Source organism: Bos grunniens, chromosome 1 (assembly GCF_055505025.1).
Source record: "Bos grunniens cultivar Pamir isolate PY7600 chromosome 1, Bosgru_T2T1.0, whole genome shotgun sequence".
In the NCBI taxonomy this organism is placed as follows: domain Eukaryota; kingdom Metazoa; phylum Chordata; class Mammalia; order Artiodactyla; family Bovidae; genus Bos; species Bos grunniens.
Window position 1 is genome coordinate 154,314,752 of NC_141165.1, and position 17,973 is coordinate 154,332,724.

General features: G+C 56.1%; 1 protein-coding gene across 3 annotated transcripts in view; it reads right to left on the minus strand.

Annotated features, from left to right (window-relative positions):
- The window catches only part of URB1 (URB1 ribosome biogenesis factor), a 78,306-nt gene that overhangs the window by 34,190 nt on the left and 26,143 nt on the right, over positions 1–17,973 (minus strand). For all 3 annotated transcript variants that reach the window (XM_086322314.1, XM_086322318.1, XM_086322325.1), the window contains 12 exons: positions 15,741–15,914; positions 14,909–15,038; positions 14,103–14,219; positions 12,632–12,744; positions 10,659–10,778; positions 9,076–9,192; positions 8,253–8,391; positions 7,297–7,467; positions 5,911–6,104; positions 3,843–4,085; positions 2,790–2,969; positions 511–1,369 (listed from right to left, as the gene is read on the minus strand). In XM_086322314.1, the coding sequence (XP_086178440.1) occupies positions 511–1,369; positions 2,790–2,969; positions 3,843–4,085; positions 5,911–6,104; positions 7,297–7,467; positions 8,253–8,391; positions 9,076–9,192; positions 10,659–10,778; positions 12,632–12,744; positions 14,103–14,219; positions 14,909–15,038; positions 15,741–15,914 (2,557 nt within the window). The remainder of the gene's footprint in view (positions 1–510; positions 1,370–2,789; positions 2,970–3,842; positions 4,086–5,910; positions 6,105–7,296; positions 7,468–8,252; positions 8,392–9,075; positions 9,193–10,658; positions 10,779–12,631; positions 12,745–14,102; positions 14,220–14,908; positions 15,039–15,740; positions 15,915–17,973) is intronic.

Here is a 17,973-nt window from a genome sequence, read left to right on the forward strand (position 1 = left end):
GCCGTACGAGTGGAGGGCCTCTTACTTTGTAAGAACATTTTTTTGTCATCGATGATATCAAGCCATGAGGCACAGAGGCAAAGCAGTGAGCGAAACGCCATTCATACATACTGGTCAAAAGGAATTAAACTGGGGTGATCAGAAAGTGCCTCAAATCTGAGACCCAGTGAGGGAAGAGAGAGAGCTGGGTGCGGCTGAATGGCTCCGCTCAGCAAGCTCAACCAACGTGCTGGACGGTGGGGAAAGGGGCAAAGGACCCTCACCCGAGCGACCCCTCTCCCCCTAGCGAGACCCAGATGCAGCTGCTCCTTCCTTGGCCCCCAGTGGCCACAGCTACTGCCCCAGCTTCCTCTGGGTAACTTGGAGCTAACTCTGGAGCTGGGGCAGACACCAGCGGGGAAACAGAGCTAAATCGAACCCTGGAATGTGAGGCTCCAGGGCTTAAGGGTGGACACACGGGGAGGAAGAGACAGGGTCCTCCCAGCTGCCCCCAGCCACCCCTTCCCGTACCTTCTGCGGGGCGTGTGAAGCATCCCTGAGTCCTGCCCTGCAGGTACACATGGACGATGGGGAGGAAGTCGTCCGGGGCCTCCCGCAGGCAGAGTCCGGAGCCGGCCTGCTGGCACCAGCGCTCGAAGCGCAGCCGGTGCGGCCAGCTGTGCTGCAGGAGCAGGGCTGCCGTGGCCAGGGCCGCCGGCGTCCGCCGCGCCAGGCAGTCATCAAGCAGGGCCAGCCTGACCGCAGGGACCAGCGCCAGCTCTCTTTGCAGAGCCCCAAGCAGCACGGCGTCCAGCTCAGCCACGGCCAGCGCGGGCAGCAGAGCTGCCAGGCCCCGCACGTACTCAGAGGCCCAGAGGGGCTCCCCGCTCTGCGGCTGCTCCTGGGCGCGGCCACTCAGCAGCTGGACCAGGGTCCTCCCGAGGGCGGTCAGCGGTCTCTCCTTCCGGGGGTGCTGGGTGGGTCGCTGGGCCGCCAGGCGGGCCTCGGGCAGGCTCAGCAGGGCCAGGGTGACCTCCCGGAGTGGGGCGTCCTCCATGTAGGGGTGCAGCCCCCGCAGGGCCTCGAGCGGAGGGAGGAGGGTTTTTGGCGTTGACGTGGCCGAGCTGGCCCTCAGGCTGTGCAGCTCGCGGAGGACACTCTGGGTGATGGCCTTTGAGTACCTGGCCAGCAGGCCCAACTGACCAAGGCTCCGCAGGGCTGGAGCACTGGCCACCAGCAGCGGAAGGATCCCCGAGCTGAGGCTGGCTGCCAGGAGCTTCACGAGGACCGGGCTGAGGGCATGCGGCGGGAGGGCCTGCCGCTCCAGGGCCAGAAACCAGCCCTCCAGCGTGGGGTGTCTGAGGACAGCCACCAGCACCTCCTCCAGCGTCTGGAACAGAGCCACAGGGTAGAGGCCTCAGCCGCCGCCCCGCCAGCAGCTGCCCTCGAGCCGGACGGACAGTGGAGGGCAGCTTTCCTCAGCCACCTCCGGCCTCAAGCTCAAGCTCCCCTGCCCTTCTTGGGGGGGTGCCCACAGCACCCCGACCCAGACCCACTCAGAACTGTGACCCCACTGGGATGCACCTCCTCCCAGATGAGACCAAGGGGCCTGGATTGTAACTCAGTTAGTGCCCCTCTGCCCGAGACCAGCAGGAATCTGATGAACGGAGGCTGAATGAACTAAATGTGCAGAGAAACTGCTCTCCATGGTCACTCAGGCAGGCCATGTCTACACAGAGATGCTGACGTGCAATTACAATCCGTCGTCTTCTGGTCTCTCCCTAGCAGCCCTGCCCTCCTAAGTAAATGTGGGAAAGGGACGTGAGTACCACCAGACCACAGAGGCAGGGTGGCCTCCGCTGAGAAGAAACTCTGTGGCTGAGGGAGGTGGGCAGGGCTTACATGGGCTAGAACTGAAGGTGAGCCTGCGTCCAGTCTCAGAAGGAGACTAGGCCCTCAGGGAACGAACTCTGACCCCGAGACTAGTTTAAACCACTGAGCAGAGAGCAGCCGAGCACCCTTGGCTGCATCAGAGAGGCATCTGAGTCAGCCTTGCTGCACATGTTTCCTAGCCAAGGAGGCCACCCAGCCCCTGGGGACAGAAATCTATTTTTCTCCTTATTTACTCTTCAGGGAAGGGAAGAGAAGCCTACGAATTTGCCAACTGAGCTTTCCCAAGTGAAAACAGCAAAGCACAGATTAGGAGTGCTGTGCCTGATGACTGGCTAACAGGTGGTCCTGCACCAACACCCCGCCCCTGCCCCGCCCCAAAAGCCCCCTCGGAGACCAAAGCACGGGAGCCCGGCATTTGATTATGAAATGAGGAACATGCCTGCTTCCTGAACCCCACATAACATCTCAAATGGCAAACAGGTGAGAAAGACTTGGTCGGGCCTTAGGTAAGCAGCTGATTGCCGAGCCACCAGCAAGAGGAGGAGGCTCACTTTTCTCGGGCAGAGTGGTCGCTGGAAGTATTCACGATGGAGGGCCGCACCCCCTGCCCAGCCTTTACTCAATACAGGCCACAACCCCTTTACAAGGAAAAGATGCAGGCTGGGTTCTGAGGATGCTCGGGGCGCACAGTGGGAGGGAAAAGTGTTCGCAGAAGGGGGTGTGAGCACCCAAAGTGAACATGCCTCCCTCAGGATGGGGGTGCGGGTGGTGTTTAGTATCTCCTCTAGTGGCCTCTGCTTTTCCCTGCTTCCCTGCAATGAACAGGTGCTAGCTTCCAACCAGAACAGAGGGAAAACCAGCATCTATAACCTCCTAGGACAAGGGCCAACAGGAAGGGGGAAGAAGGGTAGCCGAACCTTGTCGCTGGCCAGCTCCAGCGAGGCCACGGACTCCATGTCCACAAAGAGGTCGGACTCAGCCTGGGCGGCCTCGCACTTCTGCTGGTTCTGCGCGTCCAGCTGCAGGCAGTGGATGACCAGGCGCCGGAGGAGATCCAGGAGGAGCTGCAGCAGGGGCGGCCCCGCACTCCGGCCCAGCTGTGAGGCAAGACACACGACCCTCAGGCCTGGAAGGGCCGACACTCACCGCCAGGTCCCCTGGCGCAGATCGGGCAACGCTGCCAGAAACCAGGATCAAAGAGGGAGACGGGGCTCAAACGGCAACACCAACATCAAAGTCATGTCTCAGTAAGACATGCGTGCTAAGTCGCTTCAGTTGTGCCTGACTTTTTGTGACCCTCTGGACTGTGGCCTGCCAGGCTCCTCTGTCCATGGGATTCTCCAGGCAAGAATACTGGAGTGGGTTGCCATTTCCTCCTCCAGGGCATCTTCCCCACCCAGGAATCGAACCTGTGTCTCCTGCATTGGCAGGCGGTTCTTGACCACTAGCGCCACCTGGGAAGCCGTCTTAATTAAGACATGTTCTCCTAAATCTTCATGAAACACTGAGGTTTGTTTTGACCAAGATGAAAAGGAAAGGCGCCCCTCAAAATCTAAGCTAAAACTCTGGTAAAGCAGCTCAGGGACAGAACACTCAACAATGAGCCACTAAATTTAAACTCATGAAGGAAGATGGGAGGCCTGGCTGTGATGCTGACCTGGTCAGCCATTGGCAGGGCCCCGTCCTGACCGATCGCTGCCTGGGTGACCAAGTTCAGCTGTGCTGGGCTCCCCATCTGGGATCTAGACCTCTGCTCCAGGGAGAAGGGAGCCAGACCAGCCACCCGGACTACAGGCCTGCCCGGGGCCCTGCGCACTGGCCACCAGCCTCCCCACGTGCAGAACGAGCAGGGCGACAGCAGGGCCCTGGGATGCTCCAATCCACACTACCACTCAGTTCCGAAGTGAGAAGCCACAGCAGAAGCCACACTCGCGTGGGCAGTGATGCAGGGGGCCAGGGGCAGCGCTGACCTGGGCAAAGCTCTCCACGGCGCTCCTGATGTACAGCAGCAGGTGTTTGGCGGCGCGCAGGGCCTGGTGCATCGGGAGGCGCAGGAGGGCCGCCCGCAGCTGCGCCTGAACCCCCTCGTCCAGGAGTAGGAGCCTGCCTGGGCCCTGGCCTTGGTCCTGACTGGCGTAGGCCGTCTGCAACAGGGAGGAGAAGGACGGGGCCGCGGGGCCTGGTGCGGCAGGGCTGCCCGAAGTCTGCAGCGGCTGGAGGACGAGGTGAGAAGGGCAGATGGATCAGCCAAGGGGGCCAAGGGCACGGAGTGTGGCGACAGGGATGGGCGACACGCACGACAGTGAGGCGCTTCACAGAAAGTCACCCACTGATGCTGAAAACCACACAAGCCCATCAAGCCCAACGCGCTCAGTCACACATGTTTTATCCTAGCGTGTGTTCACGTGAGGGCGCTGGGTCGGGGAGGTTATTTACATGCCCTGGAGAACCGCAGCCGCCCGGGACAAAGACAGGACTTCACTCAAACGGGAGTCACTGTGATCGATCCCTGCAGACTGGGAAGTCCTGCCCCAGGAAGGGGTGAGCTCAGCGAGCTGCAGACCCTTCGAAGGCCTCCCCCGGAAGGATAGGATGACAGGGACTGCTTGGAAGACAGATTCCTGCAACCAGCCTGTCTCAAAGGGGTTCATTTCTTCTAACTTCATTCCCAACTGCCATCTTTATTTAGCCCACAGGGCCTGTACTGTTACACCTCCAAACACTCCGCTTCCTAAGGCCAACACAACTAGGCTGCATGAGCCCTGAAACTCAGCGGGGCTGGAGGTGGGGTCCCTGGGCCAGCAGCGGCACTAACCAGGAACCTGCTAAAGATGCAGACTCCCAGGCCCGCACAGACCTGCTGAACAGACTTGCGCAGTGACTGAGCATCTGGGGATCCGGATGCATCCTCGTGGGTGGGAACGGCCTGTGCCCAGCTCCACAGGGTGGACGCCGACCCTGGGAGCACCATGGCACCACCCGACTGCTGACCCACGGGGGCTGCTGTGTGGCTCTGACCAGCTCCTAACCACGGCCTGGCAGGCAGGAAGGCGGTGATGGCCGTGATGGGCCTGGGCTCTGGCGCCCGGCTGCCTGGCAAAAGCCTGAGTCCACCGCTGACTGGTGGTGGAGTCGCTCCGCACCTCCGTTTCCCCATGTGTACGACGAGGACAGGAAGTCCTGACCTCTGAGTTGGGAGGGTTAAGTGGCAGAAAAGACACACACTGCCCTTAGGGGTAGGCCCTGACAAACAGCGAACACGCAGTCAACCTGAGCTACCGCCACCAAGTCCGTGAGGCGAGGAGTCCCGGCTGCCTGCTTTTTTAAGCGCAGCCACAACTGACCGAAAACACAAAAATGCACACGCCAAGGGACCTTCCTGCCCCACTCAGCGATCCTCAGTCCTCCATGTTAGGGCCAGACCTGCAGCACCCCTTTTAACAACTTATTGACCACCGACATATTAATTCTTCTTTCACTGCCCGAATGTTACTGAGTGGAGTTATTTCAATATTCACTTATGTAACAAACGGCCAGCCACACCTGTTAATTTCTGCAAAAAGCTCCTGGTCAATAATGTGCTAAGAATGCAGTCCTCACCAAGAGAAAATGGGTTTCCTTCTTTCCTTTTTTGCTTTTCCAGTTTTAGCAGAACGTAGCTGGCTGGCAGCCTTCAGGGGCCAGGTCTGACTGCTGGGCATGCCTGGTCTAGGGGGTTCTGGGGTGCCTGGACGAGGGCCACAGGGCCAGCGTGTACAGACCATGCAAAAGGGAGAAGGGACCTCCTCCCCCAGTCACGCAGCCAGCGGGGATTTCAATTCTGCCCCATCACTGAGCCCCTTTGACTCTCGACATGTCAGCTGATCACCACTGCGCTTCCTCTTCTAACCAAGGAAAACGAGAAGGTGAAGAAAGTTCACCCTGTGAGCTGAGAAAAGCTACACAGCTGGGGTACAGGCTGCTGCGGCCCACGGGCAGGGGCCTCCGGGGTTTCCCAGGGAAAGGAAGACCTGGTTTCTGCTGGGTCGCGTGGCTCACCAGGGCCTCGCGGGCTGGCTCTGGGATCCAGAGGCTGTAGTATCTGTTGAACCCGGACAGCCGGTGGCGGCAAGGCAGGCTTGGAGGCTCCAACTGGTCGTAAGACTGAAGCAGAAGACACAGGGCCAGTGGGTCTCTCTGGGTATGGAGCAGGTCCGTGAGAACCCCGGTCAGATATGCCACAACGCTCTCTCCTGTGTGGGAGGAAGGAGCTTGCTGGGACCATCAGTCACCCCAACTCCCGCACGAATTCGAGACCCAGAAAGATTCATCATGACTCTAAGGGATCACACGACCACGATGGAAGGCAGAGGCTACCACTGCAGACCACAGCAGACTTTTACTTAAACATACAGCACACAGTAGACCGCAGGTGCGGAGGCCCAGAAGTGGGAGACCCAGGCCCGGAAGAGGTGAGGCCAAGGCCTCCAGGATCTGCTTGATGCAAACCAAGCCACTTCCTCTCTACCTCGGCACACGGCCTCCCTGCAGTCAGGCAGGGACCCCACAACTGGCTTAGCCGCTTCCAGGCCTGGCCAGAGCACCCTGCGGGACTGTCCACACTCTCCTCCCCTTCCACAGGCACTCTGGGTGCTGTATGTTGAGACGGCACAGATAATAAGATGGGAGCAGCCGTGATCTCCTGGATGACAACCACCCAGGAGAGCACCTGACCTGTCCTGGACAAGGTCAAGCAAGAGACCCTTAGTCCCTAAACCACTGATGCATTGGGACGTAGCTGTTACTGCAGCAAATCCCGAACGATCCTGACTAAATGACACCTCTGTGATCCGTGAGTGCTTCCTTTGGTCTATGTTTCCTGGATACCCAGGAGAGATGAAGGACTTGTCCCTTAGCGTCAAGATGTTTGTTAGACGCTCAGTCATGTCTGACTCTTTGCGACCCCATGGACTGTAGCCCTCCAGGATCCTCTGTCCATTCTCCAGGCAAGAACACTGGAGTGGGTGTCCATACCCTTCTCCAGGGGATTTTCCCGACCCAGGGATTGAACCCAGGTCTCCAGCACTGGCTGGCGGGTTCTTTACCATCTCGGCCACCAGGGAAGCGCTCAGCATCAAGATAATCATGAATAAGGACCAAAGGGGAAACACTGGTGTGACCGCAGCTGTCTGCAGCCATGCAAACACGCAATTTCAGGCTCATCTGTCAGATGACCCATTACCCCGACAGCCGAGTCAGCCTCCAGACCCCTGATTCCTGCACACTGAGCTCTACCAGCTGTGCAGCTGTCACTTTGGTGGGTCTGAACCCTTGCTGCCTTGGGTTTGCAGCAATTATTTCCAGAGCCCCTGGAAGCCCACCTCCTACCCTCCAGAGACCCAGCTGGCCTGATGCACTCAGAAGACCCTGACCACGCATGGGTACCTGCTTCACTTTCTGTTCCAAGGAGCAACTTATTCCTGGCCTCCAGGGCGGCGGGGACCAAGGCGCTGAACGGGAACGTGAGGAGGATCATGTCTTCATTCAGGACGAAGCCAACCTCCTCATCCAAGCCTTCGCTGCCTTCCACCAGCACATCCACCATGTCGAGGACATCTGGAGATGGAAACGGGGGAGTCAGGCCCAGGTAAAGAGGCACTGGCGGTTTCTACGGCATGAAGCCCCTGGAGGGCACGAAAGAGAACACTTGCATAGAGGGGAACAAAGAAAAGCTAAACTTCTCTTGGGGGGAAAACGCTTAATGTAATGTTTGATTCTAAACAGATACGGTATCGTCTGTAAAAATCTTCATTATCTCTGCAGGAAAAAATGCAAGATTATCCACTCAGGTGATAATGGGTTGACGTTTCCTCAGGTGACACTGAGAAAAGCCCACAAACTTCAACCAGTCAGGGAAACAAGCCAACAGCTGAGAAGCGACAAGAGCGTAGAGAGGTTAACGCGCAGACCGGGGCCACAGGGTCTGCAGTTGAACCCTGACCTTGCTGCGTGCTCGCTGGGTGAGGCCGAGAAGACCGCTTGGTCTCTCTGTGCCTGAACTGCCTTGTCCAGACCTGCAACGAGGACAGCCTGCCCACTCTGGGGTTGTTCGTGAGGCTATACAAGTTAGGGTCTGTAAGGAGCTCGGAGCAGCACCTGGCACAGTGTAAACACTGCACAGACGAAAATAAGGCAGCGAGTAAGCCCCCAGACGCATTTCCTGCTACAGGAACAAACAAGGGGATTCCCAATTCCAGAGGGGGCTGATCTCTGACGCAAAGAAAGTGGGGGACATCTGCCCTCGGCACGAGGCTTCAGAAAGCCATTCTGCTGTCTGTCTCTAACACGCCACCATGGCTGGCTCTTCAGAAGCCCAAGGAACACTGGGGAATGGCACCTACCGTCGATGTGGGAGATGGGAATGCTGGCGTCATCAGCGTCCTGCCGCGTCCCGGGGGCCTGCAGGGCGCTGGCTTCCTGGACGAAGTCAGATGCCTTGTCCGTGTACGAATACGGATTCGCCACCAACGTCAGGAGGACCTGAGCATTGAAGAGTCAAGTGGGAAGTGTTTAGACAGTCACAGGTGGGATGAAAAGTGCCCCTAGAAGTCACAGTTGAAATAAAGGGAAGAGCAAGAATCTTAATAGGCCTTAGTACGAGCAATACTTTTGCTGCCAAGTTTTTAAAAAAACTTTCTGTTGTAGAACTTAAAAAAATTATCTCCTTTTCACACTAGACTATTGCTTTTAATACTAATTTTAGTATACCACTGTGGGCTTCCCTGGTGGCTCAGATGGTAAAGAGTCTACCTGCAGTACAGGAGACCCGGGTTCAAGCCCTGAGTTGGGAAGATACCCTGGAGAAGGAAATGACAACCAACTGCAGTGTCCTTGCCTGGAAAATCCCATGGATGGAGGAGCCTGGCAGGCTACAGTTCATGAGGTCGCAAACAGTCAGACACGACTGAGCAACTTCACTTTCACTTTAGTGTACCACTAATCCCTCCTGTGAAAACGAATGCCCCAAGGGAAGTTAAATAGCACTCAGTGATATATTCCCATTTTACAGATGCTAAAACTAAGTAGTTTCTCATGTCTCAGCAAGAATTAGGAAGTGAGCCAGGAAGAAAGGCCTCTTAATTGCCTAAGAAACACCTTAAATACACTAAGGATCACTGAATATATCTTCCTGAACGCTCCTCTACACGGGAAATAGGTGCTCACACGTTCCAAAAACTGAATCACAGCCTCCTTGTTCTCCTCCGCCGTGTCATCCAAGTGCTCCAGCCACAGCTCCAGCTCCGGCCAGGTGTGCTCGAACACACCCGTGTCCCGCAGGATCTGTTGGGAGGCAGACAGCGGGGGTAAGTCAGGGTGGGACCCCGCTTTCTGAGGTCTCGGTCTCCTTTTGAGCCCCGGGAAGTGCACATGGGGTCGAAGTTCCATTCGGCTCTCCTCCGTAAGCTACAGCTCGGAACAGCACTCCCCTCTGCCAGCGACGAGAGGTGGCTCTGGGCTCTATCACGGAGAATGCAGCCCCTCGCCTTGCTGTTTATTCCTTCCCTTAGACTCCTAAAACACCCAGCTGCCACTGGCAAGTCTGACTTTCAAGCTGGACTTGATCCTCAGCCTATGTGAGAGTCCTCAAGACAGGGAGCCAACCAGCTGCGCCATCTCAGCGTGGCCCCTCTAGACCCAGGCCTGGGCCAGAAGCACCGCCGTTTCTAACGAGGGGAGAATGTGTTTCGAGGCAAGACTTGGTGAAGTGACAGCCCACATGGTCAGATGACAGGACTTGGGGTCTCAGGAGTGTGAGCCCCACACCGAGGGAGAGCCTGGCAGGCCTCTCCACCCACATGCAGGGAGTGGTCGTGAGATCACACATCAGCACAGGCGTGCAGAGGCCAGAGGTCAAGACCCAGACGTTCTCATCCTCCGGGCAGCTCATGTGAGGTTCAAGTGCCAGAGAGACAACTGGCACTTCTATGAAAGGTGAAGTCTTTGTACCCTAAACTTTTCTCTAGTGGTTCTGATAGTTAATGCATCTGCCTGTGATGCAAGAGACCTGGGTTCGATCCCTGGGTTGGGAATGGCAACCCACTCCAGTATTCTTGCCTGGAGAATCCCTTGGACAGAGGAGCCTGGCAGGCCCAAGTCCATGGGGTCGCAGAGAGTTGGACACGACTGAGCGACTAAACTACCAAACACAGTGAACGTGATTTTTGTAGGAACTCCCCCCGTTGCCCAAGCCCCTGACAAAGCAGAACCAAGGAACTAGATTTCCTAGCACTGCAGTTAAGACCTAAAAAGCTCTGGAAAACAAGGTCAAGTGTAAGAAAGAAGAGACACCAACAAACTCATCTCCTTCCTCTAACTTTGATGACACTTGGGCTGTGGTGATGGCCTAGGTCAAAAGGCTGAAGCCCTGGAGAGGGCTGAGTCTGGAGATGAAGGCCGAGGCATTGCCTACTAAACTGGTCCCCAGAGGGCGGGCAATCTAATGTTTACTGAGCCCAGATCACATGTCATTTCTTCTGTAGTTCTAGCTTTGTTATCCCCATTTGCCTCAAGAAAACTAAGTTCAGAGAGGTTAAGCAGGAAGTCCGACGCCCCCTGAAGGGGCAGAACCAGGGATCAAAGTGCTGGCTTTCCCCACTTCACCAGGCCGCCTCTCAGGAACACAAGCAGGTGAAGACAGAATAAATTACAGCTGCCATAAAACTCTCTCTCCTTAAATTATGTCGGTCCTAATACATTCGTAATTCAGCAAAGAAAGATTATGCGAAACTGGTATAGAAAAGGCTCACCTTCACAATCAGAAGTTTGGTTGATGACTTGAGCTGTGAATGGCCACTGGTCACAAACATTTTCATCAGTAAGTAAAACACCGATCGTTTGCCTCCAATGATTTCTGCATCGGGGCCTTCCTGGAGTTTGAATGACAAAGTTATAACAGAGGTCACTGCTGCTGAGTGAACAGATACTACAGGCCCAGGCTTCTCTCCAGCCTCTCGCCTCATCTCAACCACCCCTTGGCAAGCCTGCTGGGATGTCAGGCACGAGGAACCTCCGGAGTCAGCAGGCTCAGCCTCCTAGCCCCCGACAGCAGCGGCAGCAACAACAGAGTCACAGCAGGAAGCAGGGGGCCCTTCGGGTGCTTCACAGACGCAGACTCGCTTTATCCTCCCGACACGCCTGAGCTGGGGACGACTGTCACTCCCTTTTCACGCGTGCGGACACTGAGATACAAGGAGGTTAACAGGCTGTTTTAATGATTGAGGTGGGACTCAAGCCCGGGAGCCCTGGCACAGATGCAGCTCCAGAGGCTGGTGGGGAACCACACCACCAGGGCTATCTGAGTCCACCTAATGCTGTATGCGCTGCATCTCAGCAAGACGCCGGTGTGATGTAACTGGTCCCTTTATACATGATTCAGACTCTCAGAGGCTTCTGGGCTTTGAGCACATGGAGCTCCAGATCCCGTGCAGACTCTGTGTTTTCCTGGGGAGTCCCTACAGCTCCGATCTGAGCCCCTAAGGAGCTGGCATTCACAAAGCCCAGCAGACCCTTATTAAAAGCAAAAACTGAAGCACAGGCTATAAAATACTATGTTAATACCAGCTCTTTCAAGGTAAGAGGGCTCTCTGCTCACTTTCCAACTAAATCAGCGAGATCTCAATGGTCCGGGTCAGCTGGGATGATAAACCAAACACCCTAGATGGCCAGAGGCTGGTGGGGAACCACACCACCCGGGGCTACCTGACTCCACTTAATGCCGTAGTCCTGCAGTCCTGGCAGTGACTTCACCAGGTTGAGAGCAGGTTCTGGGCCACACTCCCCAGGTCCCATCCTGGACCCCCCAGGACCCCAGAAGTCTCCTAACCACTCTGCGCTCCAGCTGCCTTTGTCTGGGAGTGGCGGTCAACGAGACGATACGTAGAACACTCGTACCAAGCCTGGTGCTAAGTCCTGGATAAGAACTCTTCTCAGCTGTGACACAGGTGAACCATAGAGAGAGGACTTAGGGGAACACAGAGCCCCCAGTGCCACAGCGTTCCTGCACCTCTCTGGGAGTTTCACCTCTAACAATGCCTCTAACAATTTCCACACTGACGGTTCCTTGCAAGAGCTCATGGAAGACCTGAGTCATTAAAACAAGTCATCTGAGCTACTGAGATACATCCTTATTGACAGTGCTTAATTTGACCTGGTCATTTTCCCTCCCTGGACAGGGCGACATAGCATCCGGTATTTAAGCACATGGATGAACATCTCTTGCATCCTGAGTCCCCTTTATTGGTCAACATTACGTTCTCCAGAAAGGGCTAGCAGACGCTATCACAGACACAGAGAGTGGCACCAGCAGCCTTTTCTCCACCAGCCTCAACCCTCTCCTGCCTTGGTGTCTATCTCCAGCTCCATCTTGAGTCATTCCAGGATGAGGACAAAAGAGAAGAAATGTATTTTGTTTCTTTCCAAAAAGGTTTTAAAAGGGCCAGAAAAATGTAAAAGTCCTCTTAGAAGAACACAAAAACTCGCAGTATGTGGCAACGATGTCTTTTCAGTAAGGACAGCTAAGCACGTTCGTTTGCAGAGTCAAGACATTCCTGGCTCACAAATCCAGACCTGGCCTCTGCGCAGAGGTTTTGCTCTAAGAGGAGAACCGCGGATGTCCTCCTCTGGAACTAGCGGTCCGGGTTCTGATCCAGCTAGAAATTCCCAGACAGCCGCCCAGCCTGCAGGGGAACTCAGGCCGCAGGGCGGGCTCTCGGCCTCGTACCTGGGCCTTTAACCACAGAAACTTGCTGGCGGGCAGCTCCAGGGCCACCTTGAGAATGTGGTGCTGCAGAAGCGGGGGCACCTCCTCCCGCAGGCCCTCTTCTGAGATGACCCCTGCGGGTGGACAAGAGGAAAACGGATGAGAAGTCAGGGGGAGGGGGAGGCCTGGCTGCTGATGCCCCGGCCACGAGGATCCGACGAGGAACTGTTGGTGGAGACAGGTGGAAGGGCGTGGGGCTCGGCCCACCCTGCGCCCACTCTCCTGTCCACGCGCCTCAGACCCCCCTGACCTGCGGTCACCCCAAACCTTTCACTCAAGAGCTGGGACGCCGCTGGGCCCAGGAAGCCCTTCCCTGCGCTCGGCCACACTGACCACCCCGACAGCTGGAAGCCCCTTGGCACATGTTCCTCCATACAGTCTCCTGTCAGTGCGACCCCTGGTGGGGGACACGGGCCTTGCTCCCAGGACAGCCAGCATTTTATGCACAGCCTGTGGCCACCAGTACCCGAGGTGGGGTCCTCAGCCCCTGGCCTCATTTCTGGGTTAACCATTTACTTGGGAAGAACGCGGTGAGTAAACATTCAGTGGCCACATTCTAGCAAATCTCGTCTTCTCACGGCAAGAGAACTTTCTGCCTTCGAACCATCAAAAACTTAACTGTAGCTTTTTGAACAGGACTATTTAAACAGCTTAGATAAATTCCAAGACTGATTATTTCTGCAAGTCTTCCTCCGTTGGCCCAGTTATGAAGTCAGTGTTAGTAGACAAATTCTTCCATCAAGGGAATGTGGCCGGACAAGCACGATGTTACTTCTATAAGATGTGGTTGGAACTTGAGTCAAATCTGAGTAACTATGTCAAAAGCGCGTGTGCATGGGGACCTCCTCAGGGGCTCTCATTTCTGCACCCCTTTTCCTTTGAAAAGAAGATTTAGAATCAACATCTCATAATCTCATCTATGTGGCTTCCCAATGGTAAAGAAGAATCTCATCTATATGGCACTCGTGGTAAAGAACCCACTTGCCAATGCAAAAGACGTAAGAGACATAGGTTTGATCCCTGGGTTGGGAAGATCCCCTGGAGGAGGCCATGGTAACCCACTCCAGTGTTCTTGCCTGGAGAATCCCATGGACTGAGGAGCCTGGCGGGCTACAGCCCATGGGTTGCAAAGAGTCGGACAGGACTGAAGCGACTTAGCACAGAATCTCATCTACGGATCACCCCTGGCAGACAACTCAGCCTGGCTGGCTTCTCCCTTTTCTCTCCTGGTGCTGTTAAGTGTTCATCTGATATTTCTGTAAAGACTGGCACTGATCCCGAAGAAAACAACCAGGCCAGTGGATCACACAAGCCGGCCAAGCCGCCCACCCGCCTTCCCGGTCCTCTGCCCTGGGGACCCGGTTTATCTGCGGCCCCTTCACCCCCACGGGCAGGCCCAGCGGAGGGGCACCTGCCGTCGCTCAGGACGCACCTTTCAGGAGCTTGCTGAAGTCAAAGTTGTACTGCATGACCACGTGCGGGACCGCCTTCTGGTAGAGGCAGATGACCTGGAGCAGCACGACTTTCAGAAGAATGGTTTCTGCATCATCTGAATCAGAATTGAACAGTGTGATCAGGAAACACCCTCGTTCTCTGTCCTCAATCAGTAAGCAATCCCATCACGGTCAACTGCACGCGGAACACTGAGGCTGCAGATAGGTGCCCACGGCGCGAGATTAGGGAGTCAATGTGGTAAAGAAGTCAAGATGCTCAAACAGGCTGGGTCTAAATCCCCACTTCACTGCTGTGACCCTGGGCAGGGTAAAGCTACTCGGGCTCTCTGTGCTTCAGGGTCCTCGTCTGAACAAGGGGGACACGCAGCGGGGCCTACCCCCCACAGAGCCGAAAGAAGGATTAAACAGGACAGAGATACAAGACACAAAGCACCACGCCTCGCCAATGCCAAGGTCTGAGGCAGCGCGTCTTACTACCCAGGGGTAATGTTCTACTCGCAGAACAGAAGAGTGTCCTACGCCTGCCACCACCCTCCACCCACCGGAAGGCCGAGCACATGGCATCCATCATGCAAGGGTTGAGAGAGATGTGCGTGGTGCTTGCATAAAGCTTGAGTACATTTCTAACAGATGTTGAAACCCAAAGTACGATGCTAGGCTCCTCCTTCTCACTAAGCCAAAAAGGACACAGGATTCTTTCAGAGTCAGAGAGGCCTTCACAAGCTCCCCGGGAGAGGAGGCTCCCAGGCTGCCTGGGCCAGTGGTGTCTGCAAACAGCCCTCACCACTCTCGGGAGCCACGCAGGGAGCAGCGGTCTTGCTGGCCTTTTTCTTTCCTTTCTCGTCATCCTGTTCTGAGTCTTGCTTCCTGAGAGACTGCCAGACCCAGATGATGGCATTCAGGTCTGGTAAAATCTGAAAGGAAACAAACAAAAAAACAAAAAATCAGTCACACTGAGAGGAAGAGAAACAAACTGATCCCACTAATGATGAGAAGCAAAGAACAGGGAAGAGGGGCCAGCACACGCGAGTGCCTAAGGGAGAGACCTTGGCCTCTGGGAGCTCTGTTTTGGGGTAAAAGTCCCCGAACTGAGCCCGCTAAGGATCTGGTGAACACACAAGCGCGTGCTCAGTCGCTCACTTTGTCTCTGACTCTTTGTGACACCATGGACTGTCGCCCGCCAGGCTCTTCCATCCGTCGGATGAAAACACAAGTACTGATCGTTAAAAGACACCCCTAAAGACTCGCTCACCAGAGCCAGACGCTGGGAACTAAGCAATTCACCCTTAGGACAGGCTGGGGGCACCCTGCCCAGCAAGCCTGTGGATGCCCCTTCTGGACGGTCAGCCAGGCCATGGATGCTCAGGCTCCTTGCTCATCAGACCAAGCCTGGGGAAGAGGGAGCAGGCTGCCGGTCACTGCGGCCCCAGCCCGGCCAGTGTGCAGCAGCAGGGAGGGGAGCGAAGCGGTGCAACGGTTCCTAAGGAGACCAGAAGTCCCAGGAACGCCCCCGACCACTTCCCTTCACTTCACCCCCACCCGCTGCGCCCCCAAGCTCGTCTCTCCCAGCTGCTGTGCTACCTGTAAGCAGAGGCCACACCTGGCTCCGGGCCTACCTTGCTCAAAGCTTCTCTGAAGAGCCGCACGAAGTCTTCCATCATGGCGGCCGTGTAGACGCCTGACTCCTGCCAGGCCTCTTTATTCAGGCAGTGCTCGATGGTCTTTAAGGCTCTCTTCAAAATGACGGCAACAAGGGATAAAGCTGTGTGTTTCACGGATACGCTGTCCAACTGGGAAGAAAACAAAGAGTTGAGTCCACAAACGTCTTCGGATGGCCCTGGTGGGCCCAGGGCATGCTGGCCTTTCCTGGGGGCCTGCTGGCCTCTGCCCGTTTGACCTCCTGCAGACCTGACAGCAGCAGATGCCGGGAGGCTGGTCACTAAAGGAAAGGAGTCTGATGGTTATTCCTGACTTTTACTCCACCGTCTGTTTTTGATAAGTCTTCTCTGACAACCGTCGGGCTCACACGGATAATCCGTGTCAGTGCAGCCGACGCCCCACCAGGACCCGACCAGCCCCTGAAGAAGCACTTCTCGTCAGCTGCAGAGACGATAAGCAAAGGTACCGGGCACCTGGGTCTGAACAGCCACCTCTAAGCTCGCGGCAGCCCCCACCGCAGGCCTCCCACACCCGGACTCTCTACTCGGATTCGGATGACAGCCAGGAGACCTTCCACACCCTCCCTCACCACGGAGACTGAGTAAGGTTCAAGAGCCTCTGCTATCAGCACCAAGGGGGAAGGTGAGGCCCCTGGTGACAGGGGTGTGCCCCGGGCCAGCAGGAGCGAGGACATCTCCTGGGCACCGGGGACACACGTTCCATCGCAGGCCCAGGCCAGCCCACTGCCATCAGCCCCAGGGGACCCCCAAGGACAGAGAAGCCCAGGGAGCACCGGGTAGGATACTGTAGCTTAAGAGTCAAGTAGAATTAACAAGGTTTTCTGATGGACCTTCAGTCTAATAACACCCCAGGCCCCCCGCATTCCAATCAGCTGGTGTCTCATTTTATATAGATGTTGTACACTCAAGAAGGGCTACGTTAAATGCCCTGAACCAATAACCACTCCCACCCCGTCATCAATTCAAAGGCAGGACCGAAATGAGTGCTCAATGTGTATATCCGCTGGCTTGGAGCACGAAGCTTGGCCAACAGCCTGAGGCCTTATCTCCGAACAGCTCTCTAATTTCCCGTTTGTAAAACGAACCCACTCTTTTCTTTCTGGTTCTAAAATCTATGCTATTAAAATTTTATAGATAAAACTGTAATGAACAGAAGGAAAATGTCACTCGACAACCTGCACACACACACTCCTAACTCCACCCCCGAGACACACCTGTCGCTGTGTCACTCACGTGAACACAGGTACAGCTGGGAAAGGGCCACGGACAGGGAGACAGAGCCTCAGCTTCCCCTTTGCTGGCCCCGGGCCTGCACAGGAGGATGGTGGCCTCAGGAGGAGAGGAAGACGTGTCCTCTACCACAGCCCAAGGCCGCCCCATGCGGGGCATGAACACTCCAGGGGCACAACTCCTCTGTCCTGGGAGTGAGACAGCCTTTGACATCCCAGGCCGCCGGGGACAGACTGGGGTCGGCTCAAAGCGGAGAGGAAATGCAGCCAGCCATCACCTCCCACCCACAAGAGGCAGCATCAGACATCCCCCTCTCAACTCGACTTTTTTGCAAGTCTCTTGGGATAAACTATTTTGAGTCTCACAAAACAGATGGGCAAGCTAGCTGGGTCCTAACTCTGGTTCTGGGATTTGGCCACCAGAGCAAACAAGCCATCCTGCCAGGTCCCACCCAGGCCTCTTGTCCACTCCACATGCCCTACCGCTCTCTCTCAGCACCATCCCTGGACGGGAGCAAAAAAACCTCTCATCCCACAGTACAATCTGAGGAGTTGGGGCCACTTTACGGCAAATGCCCCATGGACACCGGGTCCAACCCACGCTTTGTGACCCACCGCGGCGGACCCTGGTCTTCTGTGCTCACACCCCAACCAGCCTGCCTGAAACACGGGGACTCCACCCGCCCAGGGGACGCCCCAAGCCCTGCATCGCTCTGAACACCTGGCCTCTGCCAGGTGGGTCTTGAGGCAACCCAGGTTTATGAGGGGTTGGCAGGACCCAGAACCCATGCGTGCATGTGTGCGTGTTAATTTGCTTCAGTCGTGTCTGACTCTGTCCAACACTATGGACCACACCCAGCAAGGCTCCTCTGTCCTTGGGGATTCTTCAGGCATGATACTGGAGTGGGTTGCCATGCCCTCCTCCAGAGGATCTTCTCAAG